The sequence below is a fragment of the Clarias gariepinus genome, chromosome 11 (genome assembly GCF_024256425.1).
Source record: "Clarias gariepinus isolate MV-2021 ecotype Netherlands chromosome 11, CGAR_prim_01v2, whole genome shotgun sequence".
In the NCBI taxonomy this organism is placed as follows: Eukaryota; Metazoa; Chordata; class Actinopteri; order Siluriformes; family Clariidae; genus Clarias; species Clarias gariepinus.
Window position 1 is genome coordinate 20,676,358 of NC_071110.1, and position 23,816 is coordinate 20,700,173.

The 23,816-nt window shown below is 39.3% G+C and overlaps 2 protein-coding genes across 7 annotated transcripts in view; one reads left to right on the forward strand and one right to left on the reverse strand.

Annotated features, from left to right (window-relative positions):
- Positions 1 to 1,505: 1,505 nt before the first annotated feature.
- On the forward strand, positions 1,506 to 7,218 carry dusp14 (dual specificity phosphatase 14). Its single transcript, XM_053507549.1, has 2 exons — positions 1,506 to 1,756; positions 5,445 to 7,218. The coding sequence occupies exon 2, from the start codon at positions 5,544 to 5,546 to the stop codon at positions 6,192 to 6,194; it is 651 nt and encodes a 216-aa protein (XP_053363524.1). The 5' UTR covers positions 1,506 to 1,756; positions 5,445 to 5,543; the 3' UTR covers positions 6,195 to 7,218.
- Positions 7,219 to 9,858: 2,640 nt separating this feature from the next.
- synrg (synergin, gamma) overlaps positions 9,859 to 23,816 on the reverse strand; it is a 32,450-nt gene continuing 18,492 nt past the window's right edge. For 4 of the 6 annotated variants that reach the window (XM_053507054.1, XM_053507053.1, XM_053507050.1 and 1 more), the window contains 9 exons: positions 18,873 to 19,397; positions 17,840 to 18,000; positions 17,649 to 17,702; positions 17,135 to 17,231; positions 14,159 to 14,307; positions 13,498 to 13,608; positions 13,297 to 13,335; positions 11,551 to 11,583; positions 9,859 to 10,541 (listed from right to left, as the gene is read on the reverse strand). In XM_053507054.1, coding sequence (XP_053363029.1) covers positions 10,410 to 10,541; positions 11,551 to 11,583; positions 13,297 to 13,335; positions 13,498 to 13,608; positions 14,159 to 14,307; positions 17,135 to 17,231; positions 17,649 to 17,702; positions 17,840 to 18,000; positions 18,873 to 19,397 — 1,301 coding nt within the window. In that variant the 3' untranslated portion in view covers positions 9,859 to 10,409. The remainder of the gene's footprint in view (positions 10,542 to 11,550; positions 11,584 to 13,296; positions 13,336 to 13,497; positions 13,609 to 14,158; positions 14,308 to 17,134; positions 17,232 to 17,648; positions 17,703 to 17,839; positions 18,001 to 18,872; positions 19,398 to 23,816) is intronic. The other 2 variants (XM_053507051.1, XM_053507052.1) reach the window with 2 other exon arrangements.

Here is a 23,816-nt window from a genome sequence, read left to right on the forward strand (position 1 = left end):
TTCTTTTTGCTCCATCATTTCCTGACACAGCCAAGAAAAAAACATTGCAGTATGGTATAACAGTGTACATAGACAGTACATTACCAGCTAGAAGATTCTTAACTACTCAAATATGGCTTGTTGTTATGTATGTGAATATGTGAATGTTTTTTTTTTGTCGGACACCAAATATTATTGTAAGTTACAGTTTAGAGTTCAGTATAATGGTATGGAGGATACCTCAAAATATCCAGTGCAGCACCTCAGATTACGCTGCAACCTCTACCCAGCCTCCCTAAAAGATAAACCATGTGGTCAACCACAGTGGTCTGGATCTTGTCCATAATGACATGCTCTTCCTCATCTCATTAGACAGCCTCATTCTCTTCAACTTTATTTTCCTCTTTCCAGTACTGACCTCCACTTCTGTACAAACCTAATATAAGCTCTGCTTTATAAGTGAACAAATTAGCCATAATCGAGTTACACATGTCGTTCCTGAGCTGCTAGTGATCCAGACTCCCTCTGCCCTCTGAACCTGGCTGACCCATCCTGGTGCCCCGCTTCTGGTTGGAGATCTCGTCACATGGATGCCCTGTGTGTCTCTTTGGGATGCATCTTGTGTCTGGGGACGGTTTCAATCTACCATAAAGACGGTTCTGGCCTCGACTGGTGTTGACAGCTGTTTTTCTGAGGACTTGACTTGGCTGCAGTTGCTTGATAGTTCAGGACTGGAAAGTCTACCTGAGTCTTTAATAACCACCTGGACTCCATATTAACATCAACTGTTATAGCTGAACTGCCTGCCACATAACACACAGTATGAATGCAGATAAATTTCTGCTACCTGTTTCACCCAAATGAGGATGGGTTCCCTGTTGAGTTCCTCTCAAGGTTTCTTCCTATTGCCATCTCAGGGAGTTTTTCCTTGCACTGTCGCCCTCGGCTTGCTCATCAGGGACTATCTGACCATTTTAATTTATGCACATTCACATTCCATACAAACTTAATTCTTTTGATTGTGTAAAGCTGCTTTGCGTCAATGACAATTGTTAAAAGCGCTATAGAAATAAAATAAAATTGAATTGAATTGTGTTCACCTGTGACACTTTGGTTTGGGTAATTGGTAACTGTGTGTTATTTTAATCCCAGTGTATTCCAAAAGAAAATAAAATTCTAATATTTGTATTCCAATAATTGTGCCAGGATTGCCATAATAATAATAATAATACAGTTCATTACTTTTAGTTCGAATTTGGAGTACAACGAAGCTGACTATTTAAGCAAAGTTGGGATATCATTTCATGCCTATATGTAGGTGTATCTGAGACACAGAAATGGCAGCTCTGCGTGTGTGTGTGTGTGTGGTCTACACTCCACGGCCCGTTAGACCCACAACAAGGCGCAACAAGTAGGTTAATGGCAGACTAAAACCCAACCTCTGTCTCACTTTGGAGTATTTCTTCTCATGCGTGCGTGCGTGCGTGTGTGTATGTGCGCGCGAGCGTGCGTGCACTCGCCTGCGTTTGTGTCATGTGGAGAGGAGGGCGCCCCGTTCTGGTCGCTGAAGCGTTTCCTGTGTTTGCGGACTGGGGCATTTCTTGTTGCCACACCGAGCCTGGACAGTGGAGCAGTAGAGCAGGCAGCGCCTCTCTGGATGGAGTTTGTCACGCGCAGCAGTTCGGAGGCTCTCGCGCACTCGTAGCTTCGCTCGCGCGCTGTTTTTAGCCTTCACGCCGAACCTCGCCGTTTTGTCTCAGGGCTTTAAACTGATCAGGTAAGTTGCGCGCGCGCTGCCGGAAAGATCTGGAATGAACCTGAACAGCACAAGTCGTATCGCGCGCGCTGCTTATTTAATCTTCATTGCTTTTAATATTCTTACAATGAACACAACATTAATGTAATTTGGTGTCAAATGCGAACCCGTAGCGAACACTGCTCTCTTTCGACTCAGGATGTTTATGTTTCCGTCATTCTGTAACTGTTTCACGTGTTTATTTATTTATTTATTTTTAATGAATGTTTTGGGTTGTACGAGGATTTAAACAAGTCTCAGTTTATAGTAGGTTGTGGCTACGTGAATCACCATCTTACTGTATCAATCCAAACAGTACACTACGACTGCTATGGTAACCATGGTAACCCCTGATGTTGTACTAACCAGAGGTAGTTAGTATCCTGGGGTAGTGTGTATAGTAGTGTAGCTATGCGGTTTTACTTAATTATTATTAATATTATTATTTTTATTATTATTATTATTATTATTATTATTCATATTAGTTTTATTCATTTGCTTAGTTATGTACTTGTGATGGATAATAATCTGGAATCTGGCATTTCAAGCAGTTATGATACCAATTCATTCCTGACAGTCTGAAGTAGTAAGCCACTTCATTTTATCCACTCTCTTTCTTTTAGCCCAGTTCACAGACAGCAGTAGACAGTCTGTTGTGCGACTCAGATTCCAACACATAGGGATTAATCGTAAGACACAGGAAGCAGGTACAAGAAGAACCACTTGTTGAAGAAAGACCAGACTGGGCTGTGTATACTGTGATTTGTCTCTGCTTCCTGTTTCCCATGTTTGGTTTGGAAGAAAGGCTGCCATTTTGCCCAAGGCTCAGGTTCCTCCAAATGCCTCTCTTGTTGCCATTCGTGCCTACACAGGTGGAATCGGACTCCTGAGAACATAACACAAGCACGCACAGCCACCGTAGTGTACCCTTGATAGAATATAGTTCTATAATAGTGAACATTGCTTATGGAATATAGTTTAAGTCATATGCTTGCGTGTGTGCATTCATTGCTAGCAGTCATGACGCACTCATAGTCATACAGTATACTTAGGGTAACCTTAGTGGGTAGTGGGTTAGTTTATGTCTGTACTGGTTACAGGTCCCAACATGCGTAGTGGGATTTTGAAGCATTAGTTGACTGTAGATATACAGGGTAAAATTAGGGCCCAGTTGGATGATGCACCATATTTTTGGTTCCAAAATCTAATGGGTAATTTATGATCCTGAAAGGCTCTCAGGGTGTTTTCCTCCAAATGTTTAAAAACAAAGTAAAAAAATAAAATAAAATCTTGTATACGGTAAATTATTCCTTTAGCCTATGGGTAATTTCAGTGTGATGGAAGCAATGTTTTTGAACTCGTGTTGACTTGTAAAGCATCTCTTTGCCTGCACAAGCTTTATACCTTGCCATGTGACTATTCATGTAGATCAATTAATTAGTATTACAGTCATGTCCTTATATGGACAGCTGTTGATTTTAAACCTTTTACAGAAAATGCTTAAAAAGGTTTTACGCCGGATACCCTTCCTAACCCAACCCTTCCATTTTGGACCGGCACTGCATCCAGTGGCTGGGGTTTGGGAACTGAACGCCGGGCCTTCTGTATGGCAGGCGAAAACTTACCACTGTGCCCTTAATGCCCTACAAAAAAACATTACATGTGATATGAGAGAAACTTAAATAAGTATAAAGTATTGTTGTTTGGTCTATTAGCTGCTAAGGAAAATCTAGCTTTACAAAGGTGTGATTGTGATGTTAGATCACTTAGATGGGTGGTTAGACATCTAAACAACTAAACTGGTAATTAAATCCCTTCCGGTGTGACCTTCAGATGCACTGATGATATTAAATAAAAATGTGTCTCTCTTGAGCCCTCTGGTGAAACGTGTTGAAGCATGCTGTTTTGTGTTAAAATATAATTTAATTAAACATTCAGTCAGGTAAGATGACTGAAGATTGAGTAAAGTAAGCCAGTTAAATGCCTAGTAGTTTATTGCGAACATTTGGATAGAAAACCAATGAAGCCCATCATTTCATTATCAGCTTATTTTTACTAAGCAAAAATTGACCAATGAGGTGCTAAGAAAAACAAAAGATGCTAATGTGCTTTTCATCTGCAAGAGCTATATATGGGAGAGGTGGCTTTGTTCATGCTTTTGACCCAGTTTCACTGTGGTTTCAAGCTGACGTGTATGGACAATGGATCACTGCAGAACAAACAGCACAAAGATTTGTTTGTCACTTAGATGGAGTCACAGTATCTTGTTTCTTTCAGTGTGTGTTCCCATGCCTACCTTAGATTTCAGCTCCACACACAGGCTCCATAGCAACACTTCCGGACCATATGTGGTGAATAATGATTGGCAGGACAGTGGCAAATGTATCGTCTGCCCTGATTCAGAAAACAGACGTTACTGCGAGTAGAATACTAACAGAATTTGTTATAGGCTGATTTACAACACAAAGAGGTTCAAAGATACTCACAGATGCTGGACTCACAGATTGTGACCGACACGCAGATTCCCAACACACACAAGAAAACAGATGGGATGAGATTATTAAAAGGGTGGCTATGCATCAGATTGTCTGTGACTAAATGTATTAAGAGGAGGACATTGTGGAACAGCTAAGACAGCCACATGTTGCTCCGAAAACACTGCTGTGAAGATTATGATTTTGATGGAAGGATCACAGATCTGCCTAAAACAGGCATTAGATCCCATTAATAGTTAATGTTTTTGGTTGGATATTTGTCGCTTGATAATTAAGGTAAAAATGCCCTCGAGTGCAGTGGATGCTGCAGGGCCTTAAAAAACTTTGCAGATGAAGCAATGAGGTGTAAGGAAAATAAAAAACAGAGAGTGAGAGAGAAATAGGTGAGATGATGTTCATGCAGCTGTGTGTGCCTGCCCCATTCTCTCTAAGCAGCAGCAATCATGGTTAGGCATAGTGCTTGAGGGCAGTGTGTAAAGGAGAATCTTAAACTAGCATAAATATGGTGTCATCAAAAGAATATTTGGGATACATTGGCCAAGATGGTTAGCACAAACACAGAACAAATCATCTATGAGATTTCTATGAGATAAATGTTATATACAAATACACAGAGGTGCTGTAAAAGCAGTAATGGATGAAGATAATTCCAAGGATTCAAACATACAGGTTGCACAGTGGGACCCTAGGGGAACTATCAGACTGAGGGAAACAAAGCACAACATGAATCCATTGCAAAACCTTTGAAGCAGTTGAAATTTGTCACCTTTTTGTTTAAAGTTGAAACCAAAGGACTGTTCTGGTTAAGTTTCCAGCTGTTGTTTGCATCACACCCACTTTTCTTTACTACGTGATAACTGATTTCATTGAGCTCAATGAGTAGCAATTAGTTCATCTTAACACTGCATCATCACCCAAGCATGATATTGATATAAAGCACCCCTAATGATATTGTCACCGCCCTGTGGAAAGAAGCTGGGTCATTTCATAATCTAAAATTAAGCAAGTAAACTGTTTCTAATATTATGCTACCAACATATCTTGTTTACTTCCATTTGTTAAGTAAATGAAAATAAATGCTATTGTCTTAAATCAATACTTCCTCACAATACCAGTAGTAGTAATTCATTTTAAGTGGAAATTATTAAATAAAAAAAATTTTATCCTGCTTTCAGATCCATCCAATGGGAAAAGGATTGCTCAGGATGATGGAAGATCTCTGAAGAATAACCTTAATTACACTTGAAGACCGTTGATTCTCAAATCCTTCCTCAATGGGCTCCCGTAGTCAGGGTTTCTTCCATAATCAGCACCACCACCATCACCAGCACCACCACCGCAGCTCCACAATGCCCAGTCCAGCTGTGCCTAGACTGATGGCTGAGCCAGGTAGTCTGCTTGGCGGCATTGCCCAAATCACTCCCACTCTGTTCCTTAGCCGTGGAGCTGTAGCATCCAATCGTGGCCTGCTGCTGTCCAAGGGAATCACGTGTGTAGTGAATGCCACTATCGAGCTGCCAAATTTCAACTGGCCACATGTGGAGTATGTAAAGGTCCCACTGGCAGACGCCCCACACTCACCTATAGCGCTGTACTTTGACAGTGTAGCAGACAAGATCCACAGCGTGGGACGGAAGCGCGGCGCTGTGCTGGTGCACTGTGCTGCTGGTGTCAGCCGTTCAGCCTCGCTCTGCCTTGCCTACCTCATGAAGTATCATGGAGTGTCGCTTGCTGAGGCACACGCCTGGGTAAAGGCTCGAAGGCCTGTCATTCGGCCCAATGGTGGGTTCTGGCGCCAGCTAATTGACTACGAGCGCAAACTCTTTGGCAAGACCTCAGTGAAGATGGTTCAGACGCCGTATGGAGTAATTCCCGATGTTTATGAGCGTGATCGTAGGAACCTAGCACCTTACTGGGGCCTGTAAGGAAAGCACAGGGAGGTGCTTTCAGGGGAAAAATGGAAGGTGATCTAATCTGATCAGTGACCTTTGGGTGATTGGTGACTTGCCCAGTATCCAGCCACAAAAAAGTGTTGAGTGTTAAACACTCAGACACATCAAACAAACATGCCTTTTTCTCCAGGGGCGAGAGACAGAAAGACAAACCAAGTTGAGAGGTGACATCAGCAGTCAGACACCCTAATCTATTCTTGATTAGGAAGATGAACTGGAAGTGGGAGTCAAAGCCTTTAGGGCAGCGTAAGAAATTATGCAGGTTTCTTAATCTGTGATGACTTGCCAGTTTGGCAGTTACTGGTAGCATCTTCAAGCATATTTTTCAGTAGGATTGGTTAGTGAAAGTAACTAAAAAGCCTTGAAATGTTTCAATAAGTTAAATGTTAAGCAACAAGTTTATTTAATGATCATAATCTAACTCAAGAAATATTGATACATTAGTTAAATATGGTTTGGCAATTTTGGGCCATTTATTAGCCATGGAGGGTTTTATATTCCTTCTACTGACACATTAGGTCCATTTATAAGCTACAAGTTGCTGAGGTTTGGATTAAGCCTATTAAAATGCTTTGAAAAGTGTTGACATGTATGACAATAACAAATGAAAGAAATTCAAGACCCATGTTGAGAACTGCTCCATGAACTATAAAAAATTAAAAACATGAATCTGGTCTGTTTTATTAAATGTTGGGAATCAGAACGTTGGGAGTTGTGTATTTCTAAATTCAAATATGAAAGTGTTTTTTAAAGCCACAAATGATTGAATAATTTTAAAACCTTTTCAATTAAATTTTTAGGTTATTTTTTTTTTTTTAATTAGCATTTCTTACACATAGTTATTACACACTGTTTCACATAATTATGACTGGAGAAATGATTTCGGGAAAGGATGTAAAATCCTGAATGGCAATTAGGAGAATCATGTCATGAAATAAAAAGCTGAGAAGATTAATAATGATGTTGAAATTAATAAAGTTTTAAAAGAAAAATTCAACACATTTGTTTTTTGGCAACCTTTTTTTATTTTAGGTTTTATTAATACAGTGTTTTGTTATATGTGAACAGGTGAAGACTGCAGATCAAGTGTTGTACGTAAATTTACACCTGGATGTGCTTTTTGCTTACATGTAACCAACAAAGGTTTAGCTGGAGTTCTAATTAAAGAAGCAGTTCTCAATAACATAACAAAGCTCTCGATTTTACTGACTATTTTAGACTGCTAATTCCCAAAGATTTATTGACAAGTGAAAGATCAATTTGAACAAAAACAGTTGAACAGAATATTTGATATGAAAATGTATTTAGCTTTATGCATAGTACTGAAAACTTCAAGTCAATCTGAAGTCTTATTTTTAATGACGTATAACAGGGCATACTATTATAGAAACATAGGCCCTAAAGTCTGTTACCACAGCAGTTTGGTGGTAAAACTAAAAAGTCCTTTTTTTAATACCTTCAACAGGTTAACACAAGTCTCCCCTAAGTAATGGAGCTGAAATACACCTTGGATAATATATTTTTTTCTCAAAACTCCTGTTTCACTTATATTACAATTCGCAATTGCCAAGCCCCACCGACCCGCAGAGCTGAGCCAGGAAAAAGGATGTGGGAATTTGAAGTCATGTTAGGGAGAAATTCAAATTACCTTGTTTAAACCTCTGCCCTCCGGACCTGTCTGACCCATCCTGGTGCCCTGCTTCTGGTTGGAGATCTCATCACATGGATGCCTTGTGTGTCTCTCTGGGATGCGTCTGGTGTCTGGGGATGATTCTCTCTACCTAGAAGATGGTTCTGGCCTCGACTGGTGTTGGCAACTGTTTCTCTGGGGACTTGACAGTTCGATAGTTCAGGACTGGAACTTCTTACAAGTCTACCTGGGTCTTCAATAACTACCTGGACTCCATATTAACATCAATTAACATCAGCTATTATAACTGAACTGCCTGCCACCTGACACACTGTATAAATGCAGATCATTTACTGTTTCCTGTTGAGACTGGTTCCTTTCAAGGTTTCTTCCTATTACCATCTCAGGGAGTTTTTCCTTGCAACTGTCGCCCTCTGCTTGCTCACCAGGGACAAACATTTTGATTCAAACAAATTTACATTTCATACAAACTTAAATAATTCTTTTGATTGTGTAAAGCTGCTTTGAGACAGTGCCAATTGCTAAAAGCGCTATACAAATCAAATTGAATTGAATTGAACCATGGTAAGTAGGAAAATGGACTAAAACCAGCATATGTGGATTTTTCTTATATATTTTTTTATTTGGACTCGCCCCCTGGAGACCAATTTCAATGTCTAAAATGATTTTTCATAACAGGTCCCCTTTAAAGGAACAGCTTTACCTCCAATTGTTTTAAAGTGATAAATCCTTCCAAAAACATTGGACATCTTTATCACAGAAAACATTACCATAAACTATGTATAAGGACAAATGATTGCTGGACACCTGGCCATCACACTTTGTTGCTTGTTGAACATAAAATTTCTAAGCGTAGATTTTGTTGTCTGTGAGGACTTGTGTTAATTGAGCTACATGAGCATTAATGAGGTCAGAGGTGCAGTCTGCGTTCCAATTTCATTCCAAAGGTTTTTAGTGGGGTTAAGGTCAGGGCTCTGAGTAGGACACTTAAAGATCTATATATTTTTCACTTCAGAATTTAAAGACCATGCCTTTATGGAGCACCCTTTTTTTTTTTTTAAGAGGCATTGCCAAGGTCTGAGTTCCAGTTAAGGGAAAATGTAATCCCAGAGTATGCAAAGACATACGATTGTATGCTTCCAACATTGTGGCAAATGTTTGGGGAAGAACATGTGTGTGTGTGTCATGGTCAGGTGTCCAGAAACTTTTGGCCATATAGTATATCAGCAGTTGCACATTTTGTATTCATTTACAGTATGTGGTGTGTTTACCATATATGTTCATATGTAATTCTTACCATCATCACTACAAATGTAGAACAAGCACACAAATGTATACCCAATTTACACTGCCACTATTATATGAGCTGTTATAGAACTGAGAATGCAACAGCACTGAGGTTTAACCTTCATGGCATAATTACCAAGCCATTAAATTCATACACCCATGCAGAAGAGAAATCATAAATATAACTCAGCATAGTTGAACCACACAGAAAATAAATAGATTACAATGAAGTCGTTAGCAAACATGTGGACAGCTGCTGCTTCTCAGTGATGGCTACCCGAGGGGAAGGAAGGTGCAGATGTGCGTGTAAGCTCCAGCGACACAAAAAAATTAAAACATCTGCTATTGTCTGTGTTGTTACTGCTATTTCATCCCAATACATTTGAGCCATTTAAACCTTCATTTTAATTTTAATTTCACACGAATTGTGCGTCAAATGGAAAACGTCTAATACGATACAAAGCTATGTTAATAAAGAACTATAGTAGGAAGTAGCAGTAATACAGTACATAGCATAGACTTAATAGAAATCTTATTAGACATCATTAGAGTATATATACACACTTCATTCAAGGCGAAGAAAGAATAAACCATTATTAAGACCACATCTTTTGAAGTAATCATTTTATAATTTTTTTCATGTAGCAAACCTGTTATAGGGATTAACATCATAAAAGGCCCCATTTAATGGCCTTTATGAAAGAGCCCTAAAAACATAACTACATCTCACCACAATCCCACAGCCTAAAGCTAAATGAGAACACAACCCTACTGAGCATAAAAGTGTGATCAAGAGGAAAACTACTTTCTATGCTCATTAACATGTTTGATTTATACATAATTTTTTTTTTTACTGATGCTCTATTGAGCACATGTCCAATATCAGTACTACAGTGTAAGTCAAGATTGTTTCACATTATGTAACTAATGACTGTCAGGTGAAACAGAAGTGTAACAATCGCAGATTTCTTCCCTATGCATGTTGGTGCATGTTGGTCTTCTACAGTAGTTAAAAATCTGACAGTCAAAAACACAAAGACAAAAAATGAAAGATACATGTCAATAAATAAGTGATTTTCTTGTTTCTTTACATCGGCAAACATTCAAAAAACTGTGCAACATAACAGGCCAAGTTAAAGAGGCAAAAGCTTTGTTTTAGAAGCTGTGGGTGGGAGTACAACGAAAATAAATTAAGAAAAAGAAGCAAAACATTCAAAACCAGGTTGTACAGCTGAAGTGGATGAGAGAAATCACAGCAGGTCAGGAAGGATGAGGCCAGGAGGCTTGGGTTCTACACAGTTAATCCAGAAATTAGCGCAGCTGGCATGGTACTGGTGTCCGCCATATGTCAGTTTGAAGTTATCCGTCTCAGAATTAAATGCCTGTCCAAGGCACCCGAGCCAGCAGGGAAAAGAGAAGAAACAGAAAGCATTTAGGCTGAGTAGCATGAGTTACCATTCAAAAAAGAATCAGTGCTTCTCTGCTCCATAATCTTTGCTGTTTTGCACACACTCAATGAGATCCATTCAACATGAAAGGAAAAAGCAGTAAATCTGTGTATCCACTTTCAAATGTCATAATTCCTAGTAAAGACTTAATTTCCATTACTATTAGAATCAATTCTAATGATAATAACATATCTTACACAGTTTTGGACACACACTCAGTCTGTTTTATTTGGTTTGTGTAGTGAGCATGTATTGTGCATGACTTAAAGCAGATGCAGACTTTCCATTCAAAGTGTCTATATATGGCAGCGGGAAATAAGCATGCTACGAAGTTCACTTGACAAGCCAATTCAGTGCTATCCTCCTGAAAGCAACAGCTGCTGTAAATATATACGTGTGTCTGTGTGTGTGTGTGTGTGTGTGTGTGTGTATGCTATGCAGTTCAACGATTCATTCCTGGTGAAATATCCATGACTCATGTGTGATGAATCATACCCTCCAACACAGAGTCTACCGATCTATCCATCTTTATCTATCCAAATATAATTTTTTTTTTTCATTTTTACACACACTAAAGGACATGTCTGATAATACTCTGACTTCCTTTTTTTCCCTCTCTAGACGTTTGATCATCTGCATTCATCATTTGACCACCCAACGAGTAGACAACACTGCGGGAGACATTTCTTTAAATGAAAAGACTAATTTCATGGCAAGATATTCCAAAGGCAGTTTAAGACATAGTGAGAAATCCGCTGATGGTAAAAAGGTCATACGAATGGGATGAGGCTCGGCTCAAAGGTTAATTACAATCAGATTGCTGGTTTAAATGGTTAAGCCTATATGAAAAAAGGCATAAACACCTTGACACAGTCCTGAGGACACATTTTTGAAAAAAGCTTATCAAAACCTTCCAAAAAAAATCAAAAAGGACAATATTTACCGGTAACTTTGTGCCTGGGTCTTTTGACAGTGCCTGGAAATAGCACAAACATTGTCATGGATTTCTGAACCAAAGAAGAAATTGAGAAGGTGGAGAGAAGAATCACCAAGAAGCTTGTGAGTGTGAAAGAAGAAGGGAAAAAAAGCTCTCAGGAATAGGCAACTTCTCATTTGGATTTGAGTAGATCTGTGTAAAGTGTAAACAAAAAACTATTTTATGGAAATAGTTGAAAATTAATATGCATAACCTGCTATGAATGATGAATATGGTTTACAAACAAGTTAAAGAATCTGACCTATGATGCTGTAAAAACAGTATTATTTTGGCAAATAAAATTTCCTAACAAATTTCAAACATTCTTCAGTCATACAGTAAATAAAATGTGTTTATTTACCAACATGACAGTGCGATGCTATAAAATAAAGAACAATTCAGTGTTTGTGATCCAGTCTGTATAGGAACCACCCTATAATTACAAATTTTTATATAACACTGTCAAATGAGATAAATGTCTTTTATACCACAGCAATTTGCCAATTGTTAATTTCGATCAATTAAACAATGACCCATCACATAGTTTTCTGACTACACAGGGGACAGTACGGTGTGCGTCGTACTATGCGTCGATTGTGTATGTAAAATCTGGTGATTTGTGTGTAGCATCACACCGATTTACAAAATCATACTGGTGTGTATACAGGTTTGAATTTTACACAAGGATTTAAATCATGTATTCTTCAATAATTAAATGTTTTACCTGGACAAATGTTTTAGCTCTGACTGCTAATACAACATTTGGAGCTCTCTGTATTTCTTCATGAAGATATTGTATGCTTTAAATTAACAAAAAATCTACAGAAGATCTAACTTCCAGCTAGTTGCCAATTCCTGATGATCCTGAGCAATTTAGCTGAGATGCAGCAACTTCCAGTAAAATCCCCCTGAACACCTTTCCCATCGAAGGAAAAAAAAAAACACCATATTGCCTAGTACTATATATTTCAATTTTTCCATCATCTTTTTAGGCTCTTGGGTCACCAGTGAAAAATGTTCATTTCATTGGAGAATGGTGTTTAAAGCAGAATCTTTACTCATCTGCATTTTTTTATTCAGTAGTATTTGAAACATATTACTGTACAAGATTCTTACATTTTCATTAGCATTTCTTTTTGGTGGAAAGATGATGGATGCATTAAGATTTATCCGGTTCGTTAAAGAGTTAAAACTTTCTTAAGGTACTAAAAGAAATAGGCAGCATCTCAGCTTTTATTCACTAATAGCAAGATAGCAGTTCTATCCCATATCCAGAGCCTGTTCTGGGAAAAGTGAGTTGTCAATCCACCGACTGCATTCAGGAGATGGATAAAAGAAAGTACCTGGAGGAAACCAACATTTATATTGGGAGAGCATTCAAAACCCTGCACAGACAACAACCCACGCTCAGGATTGAACCTGGGGTTGTAAGGAGACATCATTAATAGCTGAATCATTGTGCAACCATGTCCCTTTTTGGAAACATCACCCCTTACCAGTCTGAGGTGCCACAATGACTAGTCGCCATCATCTGAGTCTTAGTAAAGTTCTTTACGAGAGCATGCATGATAGAACAGCAGCCTTAAAGATCTTCTATGTACTTAAAATGAACAAGCGGAATCTATCTAACTGCTATAGACGCGGGTCATTTTGGCACCACGGACTAGGAGCACCAGCTTTCCAAAGCCACCGAAATAAAGATCAGTGTCATACTTTTTTAAACAGACGTCCAATGGTGTTCTCCTCTTTCTTCTACAAAATAACCAAAATTAAAGCAGAGGTCAGTCTCAGACCTTTTGTGATCAAAGTTGTGTGAAATTTAATTTAGGGCATTTTGTTGTGCTTTCATGAAAAACAGAACAGCAACACATGAATGTATATGTGGCATGCTATGACCGTGTATACAATGCAGACCTTGCTTCGTGAATCCACATTGAGCAGACACACACCACATGCCAGCTCCTTTGCATTTTTGATGCCATGCCTCAGGATACAGGAGGAGAAGTCCAGAGAGCTCTCATCAGGCTGGAAAAAACACAGAAATCACACACACACCCAAACACAATGAATGCTCATGCTGCATATAAAAGTTTTTAGACTCCGCTAAGTCTCTAAGATAGCAGTGGAATTACAGCAGCTCCTTCAGTCTGCTGATCAATACACCTGCATAAAAAAGTAAAAAAGCCTCAGACTAGACAAGGTGCTTTTGGATTGCATTGAAAGAGAATTCAGAATACTGCGCTTCAACTCTCACTCACTCTCACCCAGAGCTCGTTGGCTTACACAGTCACACACACAGACATCTCAAATATTATTATCTGCCATCAGAAAAGCAATATTCTCCCAGGAGTGAACCTCAGACTGAGCACAAACCATTCTCTCCATTTTTTGTTCTTTCTCTATGCAGCACTCACCAGCTTTCGTCCTCACTTCAGTTCAGAGCACAAAAAAAAAAACTCACTAGGAGACAGCTTAAAAATTGTATTGAATGACGTTCCACCTGACTAAAATATAAGATTTGTCAAAACATTACATTTAGCATGAAGTGTTTTAATTTGGCAGTGAAATTACTCACTGAGAGGTTGGCCAAAGACATGAAGCCCATGAGGTTGTTCCACACACGGCTGATGTCTTTCAGCAGCTCCTGCAGCTTCTCCGAGCACACAGCCGTGGCCTTAATTCCTAGCTCTACTCGTCTGGCCACTCGATACACCTCCACTACACCTATAACACACACAGACACACATACACTTTTGATTCTGATTCAGTACAGAGTTGTGAATACCATTGCTACTGCATCTTAATGTACTGAAGGAAGGTCATGTGGTCTAAAAAGTCCAGATTTACCCTGTTTCACAGTGATGGGTGCATCACCTCTCTTCTTGCCCTCATGCACCCATAATTCTGAAACAGGGTGAATCTGGACACATCAGACCTCATGACCATCTTGCCTAGTGCCTACTGTACTGTTGGCGGCAGTGTTATGATCTGTGGTTGTTTTTGTTGGTCAGATCTAGATTCAGCAACATTATGAGCCCCCAAATTTTTTTTTCTCATCAATGGATTTTTTTTTCCCCTGATGGCACCAGCATATTTCATGATTATGAAGACAATATTAATCATATGAAAATATGAGCATGAGACTTTTCACACAAGGATTGACCACCACAGAGTCCAGACTAAGGGTCTTTCGGGTGTGCTGAAGAAAGCTTAATGCAGACATCCGACTCTCCCATCAGATGGCTTAATTCTATTGGCACGTAACAGTCCTGAGCCTAACCAGACAAACTGAGACCCCGATAACCCCATAAAACCTCTAGAGGCTTCTACAGTGGGCATTATAAATGATAGGTGCATTGCTTCATTATGGTGATGCACCTATCACTCTGGAATCAATCTGAACTTATCAGACCTCCCAAAATCCTTCCAGGTTTTGATAATGTGTTGAAGTTTTTTTTTTCCCGATTTTCTCCCTAATTTAGTCGTAGCCAATTCCTCCCCGTCACTAGGGGGCTCCCACATTAAGGCTACTACTACTACCACTCAGTTGGGAGAGCCGAAGACTATCACGTGTTTCCTCCGAACCGCGTGACGCCAGCCGACTGCATTTTTTCGAACTGCTTGCTCACGCACCGTTCCAGGCGGAATAATACACTCGGAGGAAAGCGCTAGCCGCTCCTTCCGCGTGCGCGAGCTCACAGACACCCCTGATTGGCTGTAGAGCCATGATTAATGTGGGAGCACAAGGTACCTCTCATCCGTCCCCTCTGAGAGAGCTCGGCCAATCAGCTCTCTCTAGGCCTCCGGCTGTAAGAGGTTACAGCATCACCCGGGGATCGAACCGGCGAGCACTTTACCACTGCGCCACTCAGCCCAATAATGAAATGGCATCTTTTTTGGTCCAGGGAGCAAGTAATACTAGGTTTACAATTTTTGTGTTGATATTTTCCACAAAAAAAGGTTGTACTGTTAGTACTTTCTAGCAAAAGTAAGGTTTATACTATATAAATAATGTATAATGCTAACAGACTAATTATGGCTTTTCAATCTCCTGCACACACACACACACACACACACACACACACACACACACACACACACACACACACACACACACACACACACACAACCTAGAGTAAATTCCTGGAGAAATTGTAAAACAGGGGAGTGGGGCTACATCGGTTTCCCGCGGACAAGAGCTGAATCTAGCTTTTTTTGTAGGCCATAGGGTCTGAGCTCTGGCCATTCACTTCTCTGTGTGTTTATGTTTGGGGATTAGTACATGGTTTGGCTCAGATGTCTTAGCAATGCCTGTGGCTGTGTGTGTCACTCACGTGCTGAGGATGTAACCTGACAATGGGGTGCAAAATAAATGTGAAAATTCTGTTTTGTCATGTCACACACAACCCTTGTTCGCTCCCAAAAAGTTTGATCACTTGTTTTCATTTAATGTGTATGCAAGGCAGGAGACACGGCTCTCCATTTTTCGTCCAAAATTTATGATGATACAGGAAGAACTGTATCATCACTTTTGAGAAATCCATTGTGCAGACTCCTCAGAAATAAACAAATCATTCCATGAAAACACCACTACTAATGTGTCTGGTGTGTGCTGAGAAAACATCATTCAAAGCCTAGTGTTTTAGTGAAGATGTAACACTCAAAGTTCAGTTAAATTCCTCTTCAAGCCTGATGCAAGGACATTTAAAACTCTACTCTGGCAAGTGGATGGTGTGGTTTATTAATGGTAGAGAGAATGTATAGATGACAAGTAACAGAGGAATCGGAGCAGGGAGATCTTGGATAAGACATTAAATACAGTGGATGTGCTGTTATAGTAAAATAATCAACACCACAGTGGTGTGATGTGATGTTGCTTCAACACCAATTACTTCTGCATTTGACCAGTTGAAACGTCAGACAAGGAAAAACCAAGAAAACCTTGAAAGTCCTCTTTTTGTAGTCTTCTCATCGCTGAGATCCTATGAGTTTCGCAAGTAAACGTCAAGTTAACATGGCTGGTCACACCACAGGTAAGCACAACAATAGCCCTTTTTCCTTTAGGGTCTTGATGTAAGTATGTGCCTTAGATCATACAACATACATGTTAGTTTGTTAAATCTATAATATTGTCTATAGAAGATGCTATCCGCATTTTTTCCACTTTGAAACTGGAATGAAAATAAAGTATTCTCACTTTTACAGTTGAATGCACATCACCGCACATCACACTGTGCTGGAGGAGAGTAATGTGATGCAACAGTTTAACATAGCAACTATTTAACAATTACCTGTTACAAGTACATGGTAAAAAACAAAAAAGTTTATTCTTACATAAACTATGCAAGTGCCTTCTGCACAAGTAACTTTGTTACCATGGTAACAATAAGGTATTAAATTGGTTGCATTAATATGAACCTGTAATTTAACATGAGGCTGACACTACACTCAGAACTGCTCTGACAGGAAATAATCAACACCCTCTGACTGACCAGGATAAAGAATTCAGCCGAGCTGTTATATAATAAATATTAATTCCAGAAGCTCTTACCTAGTAGGTACTCCATGCCTTGTGCTGACTGGATGACCTCAGTGCACACACTGGAACTGCTGATACCATTAAGGGTGTTGTTGGCTGTGGAGATCACCTGCAGAGTGAAAGAGAGAAGAAGCAGGGGGAGGTATATCACAAAAATGTTGACAGAATGACAAGTACCACAAAATTGTTTATAAAAAAAATACTATGATGCTTAATTGCTATTTGATGCTGCACTCTAAATAAGACAAATGGCATATCCAAAAGCCCATAGTGTACGAATGTGTGAGTTATTGAGTGTAATATACATAAAAATGCTGCCATTCGTCTAGGGTAAACTGCCCCAACCTATATTAGCACTATAGATAATGGATGGACCTACAAGATTTAAGGTAAATGTGAAACTATCCCAAATTTTCCAACAATGTGTTAAACGGCAAATCTTCACTCTCGTTAGTGAGGTCAGGCACTAATGATGTTGGTCAGGGTTATGTTTGGTGCTGTGTACATATGGGTGGCGCAGTGTTACCTGAAGAGCGCTCTGTAAACACCTCTGCCATTCATATGCATATCGCTCACTCTCCTAAATTGACAAAAAAAAAACAGAATAAGAAAAGATGTAAGAAAACTTATTTAGGTGATTGTTAGAAAATGGAAACGTCAGCAACACAACATCTGTCTGACTGGAAAGAGCAACAGAGAGAGAGGAGCAGCTCTGACCTCCACCTCTCCTGTTAGGTCTTTGTATTTGTCTCGGATGACTGGCAGTGCTGGTTTCTCATTTAAGGTGTTGGAGCGATCGCGAAATTGCTGCTCAGGAGCAGGAGAAGGTGTGGGGCAGATCTCCTTCTCTCCTAGACTGTGACTGCGCTTATGAGATCCTGCAATCACACAAGCACACACACACACACACACACAGCCTGATTCATCAAAGATGTTTAATTAATGTTTTTCTGCTACATTCTGTTTATTATTTTAATCTCTGTATTTATCCTTTTCTTTAATTGTAACTCTAGAATGTTGTTACTAAACCACCCAGGATGAGGACAGTGACCAGAAATATCTCATTTGCAACAAATGATAATTATGTAGTTAGGCAGCAGGCCAGTGGTGAAGGTATAAATTATTCAGCAGATTTCACACACAGACGTGTAGTGCGGGGACTGACACACACACAGCTCTAGTGTGAGAAGGACAGAGGGTACACTGGCAGCACACTTGTAGTTACACACCTAAAAGATACACATTAATCTCTAATGAATCTACATGAAACACTCATCAGATTAACTCTCTAAAAAGGACAGGGAAAACGACAACGCTGTCATGGCAATAAATTACACTTTTGTTCAGGAAGGGGTGCACGAGAAGCCAATAAGGTAGTATCGCTTTGGGGAGACAATAAATTAAAACAGATAACGAACAAGGAGGCTGTTAATGTTAGCTCGAGTTTTTTATCTGGCTGTGTTCCTCCGCCTCTGGTAAACTTTGCAGGCTTCTCAGTCACAATACTGCCATCTATGCATAAATGCCCTCTAATTTATTTAACCAAATGTAGCCAGTGAGGATCTATTTTATTGTAATGTTAGCCAACTTATTATTGATGCATCAAATAAGTACATTTTAATTAAAAAAAATTTTTTTGCTTGGATGTTACTTCAGACTACATTCTAAACTAACAAAAATCTGCTTCTTTAGTCCACATTTTTTATCCCCTAATTTTCCCCCACGCACACTTCACATGTGACTCACTTACCTTGAACAGACAAATCAAACGTGGCAAGCTCATTCTTGATCATCTCCTCACTGGATTTTGCTTTTGGCTGAGCACTAGCCTTGAGGAAATCTGATTTGCCAAACTTGGGCTTGTCAGCCTGAAAAGCACCAAAGTCGTCTGGCACCTCAGGATGTGTGGCCTCAAGGCCTGTATCAGCAGCGTCTGATTTTTCTGAAACAGTGCTGGCAAAGTCACCGAAATCATCATCTTCCTCTTCTCTAGGTGCATGCTGGGCAGAACTGAAATCTGCAAAGTCAGCAAACCCTGCATCCTCAATAGGGAAAGTGGTGACTTTTGCAACTGTTGTATGTGTGATGTTCTCAGAGCTTCCAAATGACGTCTCCTTCTTGTGAAGCGTTGCTAAAGAAGGGAGCCCAGACACAGGAACTCCCTGGACTTTGGTGCCCTGACCAGATGAGGCATCGTCTTTGTCGGACCAATCGCAGCTGCTTAGGCCGCTGATGCCAGTGCTTCCGAAATGGTCAAACTTGAGATCGTCACCCTCTGAAAGAGAATAGAAACCTCTGTGGTTTCAAATTATAGATTTAAACCTACAAACCAAACCAAAGACACTTACTCTTAAATCAGTTATTAAAATTACTGAATTTGGTGCTTGTATCATATTGTTTTACTGGTTCTTAATTTTTACCCATGATAACGTATACAGAATGTATGACTGCATTTGGAATTTAAAATGTCCAGTGCATTTTGATTAAACATTGCATTTGTTAATATAGTGTGTTAAAAACTTACTGAGCTCAATGTTTTACCTGATTTGAATTACTGAATTTAAACAGGGAAATTCATGTAAATACATTTATCTAGATATCACACCTCCACATCTCTATGCCAGTGGAATGCTGAAATAAGTCTACGTGTGGAATTACTTCTGATTTCACTATCTGCTCTCCTGCAGGCATGGGTGACCCTGGCAAAGATGGCAACCAAAGATGACTACCAAGAAACCCCATAAGAAATACTTACAATTGGCTAAACACTTGAGAGATACCTTTTGATCTATAACTACCATGTACAGTGGCTGCTGGAATTTTAAGTCAGCAGTTTCTGATTGTATCAGTGTGTCAGCCTATACAGCCTAAAATGGGAAAATGAACACCATTTTCAGCATAGACACCGTGGTGTAGTCCTGGTAATAGTAGACATTGGACACTCCCCAGTTGTTACTGCTATATTGAGAAATGGCCCACTATCTACATGTATGTATTTATAAGATATTATAACTGCATAAATGAAGATGAAGTGATCACTACAAAGTAACCAACAAGACATGCGAGTCTAATAAAATAGTCCATAATTGTTAAAAACATAGTAACACTGTTGTGTCTGATACAGCCACCCCAACAGCACACACAAATGACAAAGTCAGTGTCATAGCTGTGCTGAGAGAGATTTACCAAGCAAATATTATATTATAGTCCATTTGTTCAGAGCAGGGCTCTCTTACCGTGTATAGATCTGATTCATGGATGTTCACCCGCAAGATAGCCAACAGTGATTCAAGCTTACATTTACATTTAGGCATTTGGCAGACGCTCTTATCCAGAGCGACTTACAAAAAGTGCTTTAATGTTTACAACATTGGATACATACTTACACTGGGTTAACTAGGTTAATAACTAAGTACCATTAGTCCAACACATCTGAGAAGAGTTTTTTTTTTTTTGGGGGGGGGGGGGGGGGGGTTAGTCCAAGTACTGGAGAAACAGATGCGTCTTAAGTCGTTGTTTAAAGATAGTCAAAGTGTCTGATGTACGGACATCTAGAGGAAGTTCATTCCACCACCTAGGTGCCAGAACAGAAAAGAGCCTGGATGAATGCCGCCCTCGATCCCTGAGAGATGGTGGGATGAGGCGAGCAGTGCTGGAGGATCGGAGGGAGTGAGGTGCAGTGCGTGGTGTAATTAGCGCAGAGAGGTAAGTGGGTGCTGGGCCATTTTTAGCTTTGTAGGCAAGCATCAGTGTTTTGAATTTGATGCGGGCAGCTACAGGAAGCCAGTGCAGGGAGCGGAGGAGCTCCCTGCACTTTCACCTGGGTGTCCCTGAGTACTGACTCATTTCAACCATTGATATATATAGAATTTTTTTATATACTTGTAGTATATAAAGCTTGTAGCTTACTTGTTGTAAGCTAGCTGTGTTAATACATGAGGCTTAGCCAAATGTGTTATGTGACCTTGTTCCTAATTATTTACTGTAACTAATTAGTTAGTTTAGCTGTTGGGAATTTGATTCAAAACTGTCCAATGCTTTAACAAAACCTGAAAGTACAGGGCTAAACTATAACTCGCAGGGGGAAAAAAAGCTTCAATTTAAAGATTGGAATTTGGAGCAATGGGAAAAGGTATGTGGTCTGCTGGGTCCAGATTAACCCTATACTAGACTGATAGGTATGTAAGAAGGGAAGCCTATGAAGCAATACATCCATCATGAAAAGTGGCCACTGTATATTGTGTTAAGATCTGAAGTTTCTTCAGTTGCTCATGTCTAGGCTCAGCACAGTTATATGGCAATATAATAAAGTCAGCTGATGACCTGAATGTAATGAGTTTTCTTCCCTGGTAGTACAGGGCTTAAATTGTCAGTGGTTCTGTGTGCATAAGCATCTTACACATGAACTGGACACCACATTGGCGTATTCAAAGTTGCGAAAAAAAAAATCTTACTACGTGTGACCTTTTTGTTTTTTGGCCAAACCATGTATATAAGGAATTAAAAAGCACAGAAGAATATCCTCTGATTAAAAACCTGAGGAACCATATGACTTGCCTTGTGGCACAACTGTCATATAATGTCAAATAATATATATATATTTTTTCTTTTAATTAAAATTCAAGAATATAAAAGCACTGTGCAATAATTTCAGTTATTAAGGTATTTAAGCACACTGGGACTGTTCAGGTTCTCATTCTACTTTCATTGTGTTAAATACCTCAGACATTAATAGCTGACCTTTAGAGGTGCACCATCTGCAACTGTATGTATATATGTAAAATATATGCATATAATAAAAAACTGACAATAACCAAACCGCACAAGGTAACAGAACCTTTCTCCAGATTACTAGTTGAAGCTTTTTTTGTACAGTTCAATTAAACTCAAAATGAAAATTCAACAAGAAGGGTGATGGGTACCGCACATTTTCTCTAAGACAAGTTTCTTGGGCTGCTTTACATGCACCACTGGGCATGGGAATCAAGTGCAGACACTTAAGATTGGCTAGTGCCAATATGTATTTTCTTTTGTGCACAGAATCTGTTATATCCAAGGCTGATCAAGATTTAAAAAAAAACGGCAATTTAACGTCACTTAAACCAGGCCGTGTAATGTGTGTTCCTAAATTAATTTTTGTTATTTAAAATTTTATGTGTACATATTTGGCAGAATGTATTTATAGACTTCACTGGGAATATTTTGGTTTAACTATGAAATCTCATGTAATTTATATCATTAGGTCACTTTTTTGCACCCTTGATTACTACAAATACAGTGATCAGTTTCCTAATAATTTCTTTTTGCTTAATTGTTGTAAACTTTATATTTTTCTCAACAAACAACATAACCTCCCCTGCATACACTTTTAGTTTTGTTTGACACAACTGCTTGCATAAACCATTTGTGAAATTGACAAGGAACTTGTGCTGTGTGCTGGTTTCTTGCATGGCTAAATCTACATTGAGTAGCAAGAAGAAGAAAGAAGGAAAAGGAAAAAGTAAGAACGGCACGCATTTCAGCTACACCAGCATTCATATTTATTACGACAACATTGGCAGAGAAAGATAGGTCACAAAAAGGTTTGCTGTTACAAGAGCTTTGCCAAACACTTAAAAGGTCTCTTTTTTCTGTCAGTATGAGAATACAAAGGCATGCAGTGTTGGGTGAAAATGGGAAAAATGCAAGAATGTTAAAAGAGAGAATCCCGAAACCAGAACTTAGAAGGCATATTCACAGACTAAAATGTTATCGCGGCTCAAAGACACCTTCTAGTTGTGCTAAAAAAGGAGAAAGCAAGAGAAACAGTTTCATACAGAACATTTACTAAGCAGCGATAAAAGGTGAATCAAAGTACAAGTTTTGTGCAGTTTTTGACCCTTTGAGGAACTGGAAGCTTCATTAAAATCTTTCTCACAAGAAAGGGATCCTGACATTAAGTCTTTACAGAAATGTCTAATAGTATTCTTATGACTTGCAATCTAATTGCTTTTAATTAAAGCAGACCCCCAGGCTGGATTATGTTGTGCAGCGGGGTGTAGATTATATCCTTGCTGCCAGGTGCTCAAAGGGTTATCAGTTAACAAAGAGGACTAGACTATCAGAGCATTAGATTTTTGAGTGACAGGTAGAGAACTAAGATGACAGAGACAGTATCCTTTTTCTCTCGCCACCCGAAAGTTCAGAGCTCCTGTGCACATGCTCTCAGCAGGAACAGCACGAGTGGCCAAAAGGTCGGCCAACATTTGGGACCTTACTTTATTTCTGGCATATTGCAAAAAACTATCACATTAGCATATAAAACACTGTGCAGAAATACTGATGATAAGCAATTGCACATAAATACAAACACAATCCGAAGTATCAATCAAGTCTACCTACTTTGAAAAGAAATAAGAGCATATATTCCTGTAATAAAAATACACTATTAATCGAACATTTGTACATTTACTTTTCGTAAAACAGTCCCCTTCCTAGCAACATTCTTCTTGATTTCTTGTCAATTTCACAAATCGCAAAGGCAGGCACAAATTGCGGCAAACAAAAACAAGGTATATGACATGGTGTGCCCTGTGAGAACCATTTTAGGCTCTGTTACACTGCAGTGAACCCAGAGAATGTCACATACAAACACGAGAAAGCATGTTTCAGGGGCTCTGGCTTGAAAAAGAGATACTGGGAAAAGAGATACTGT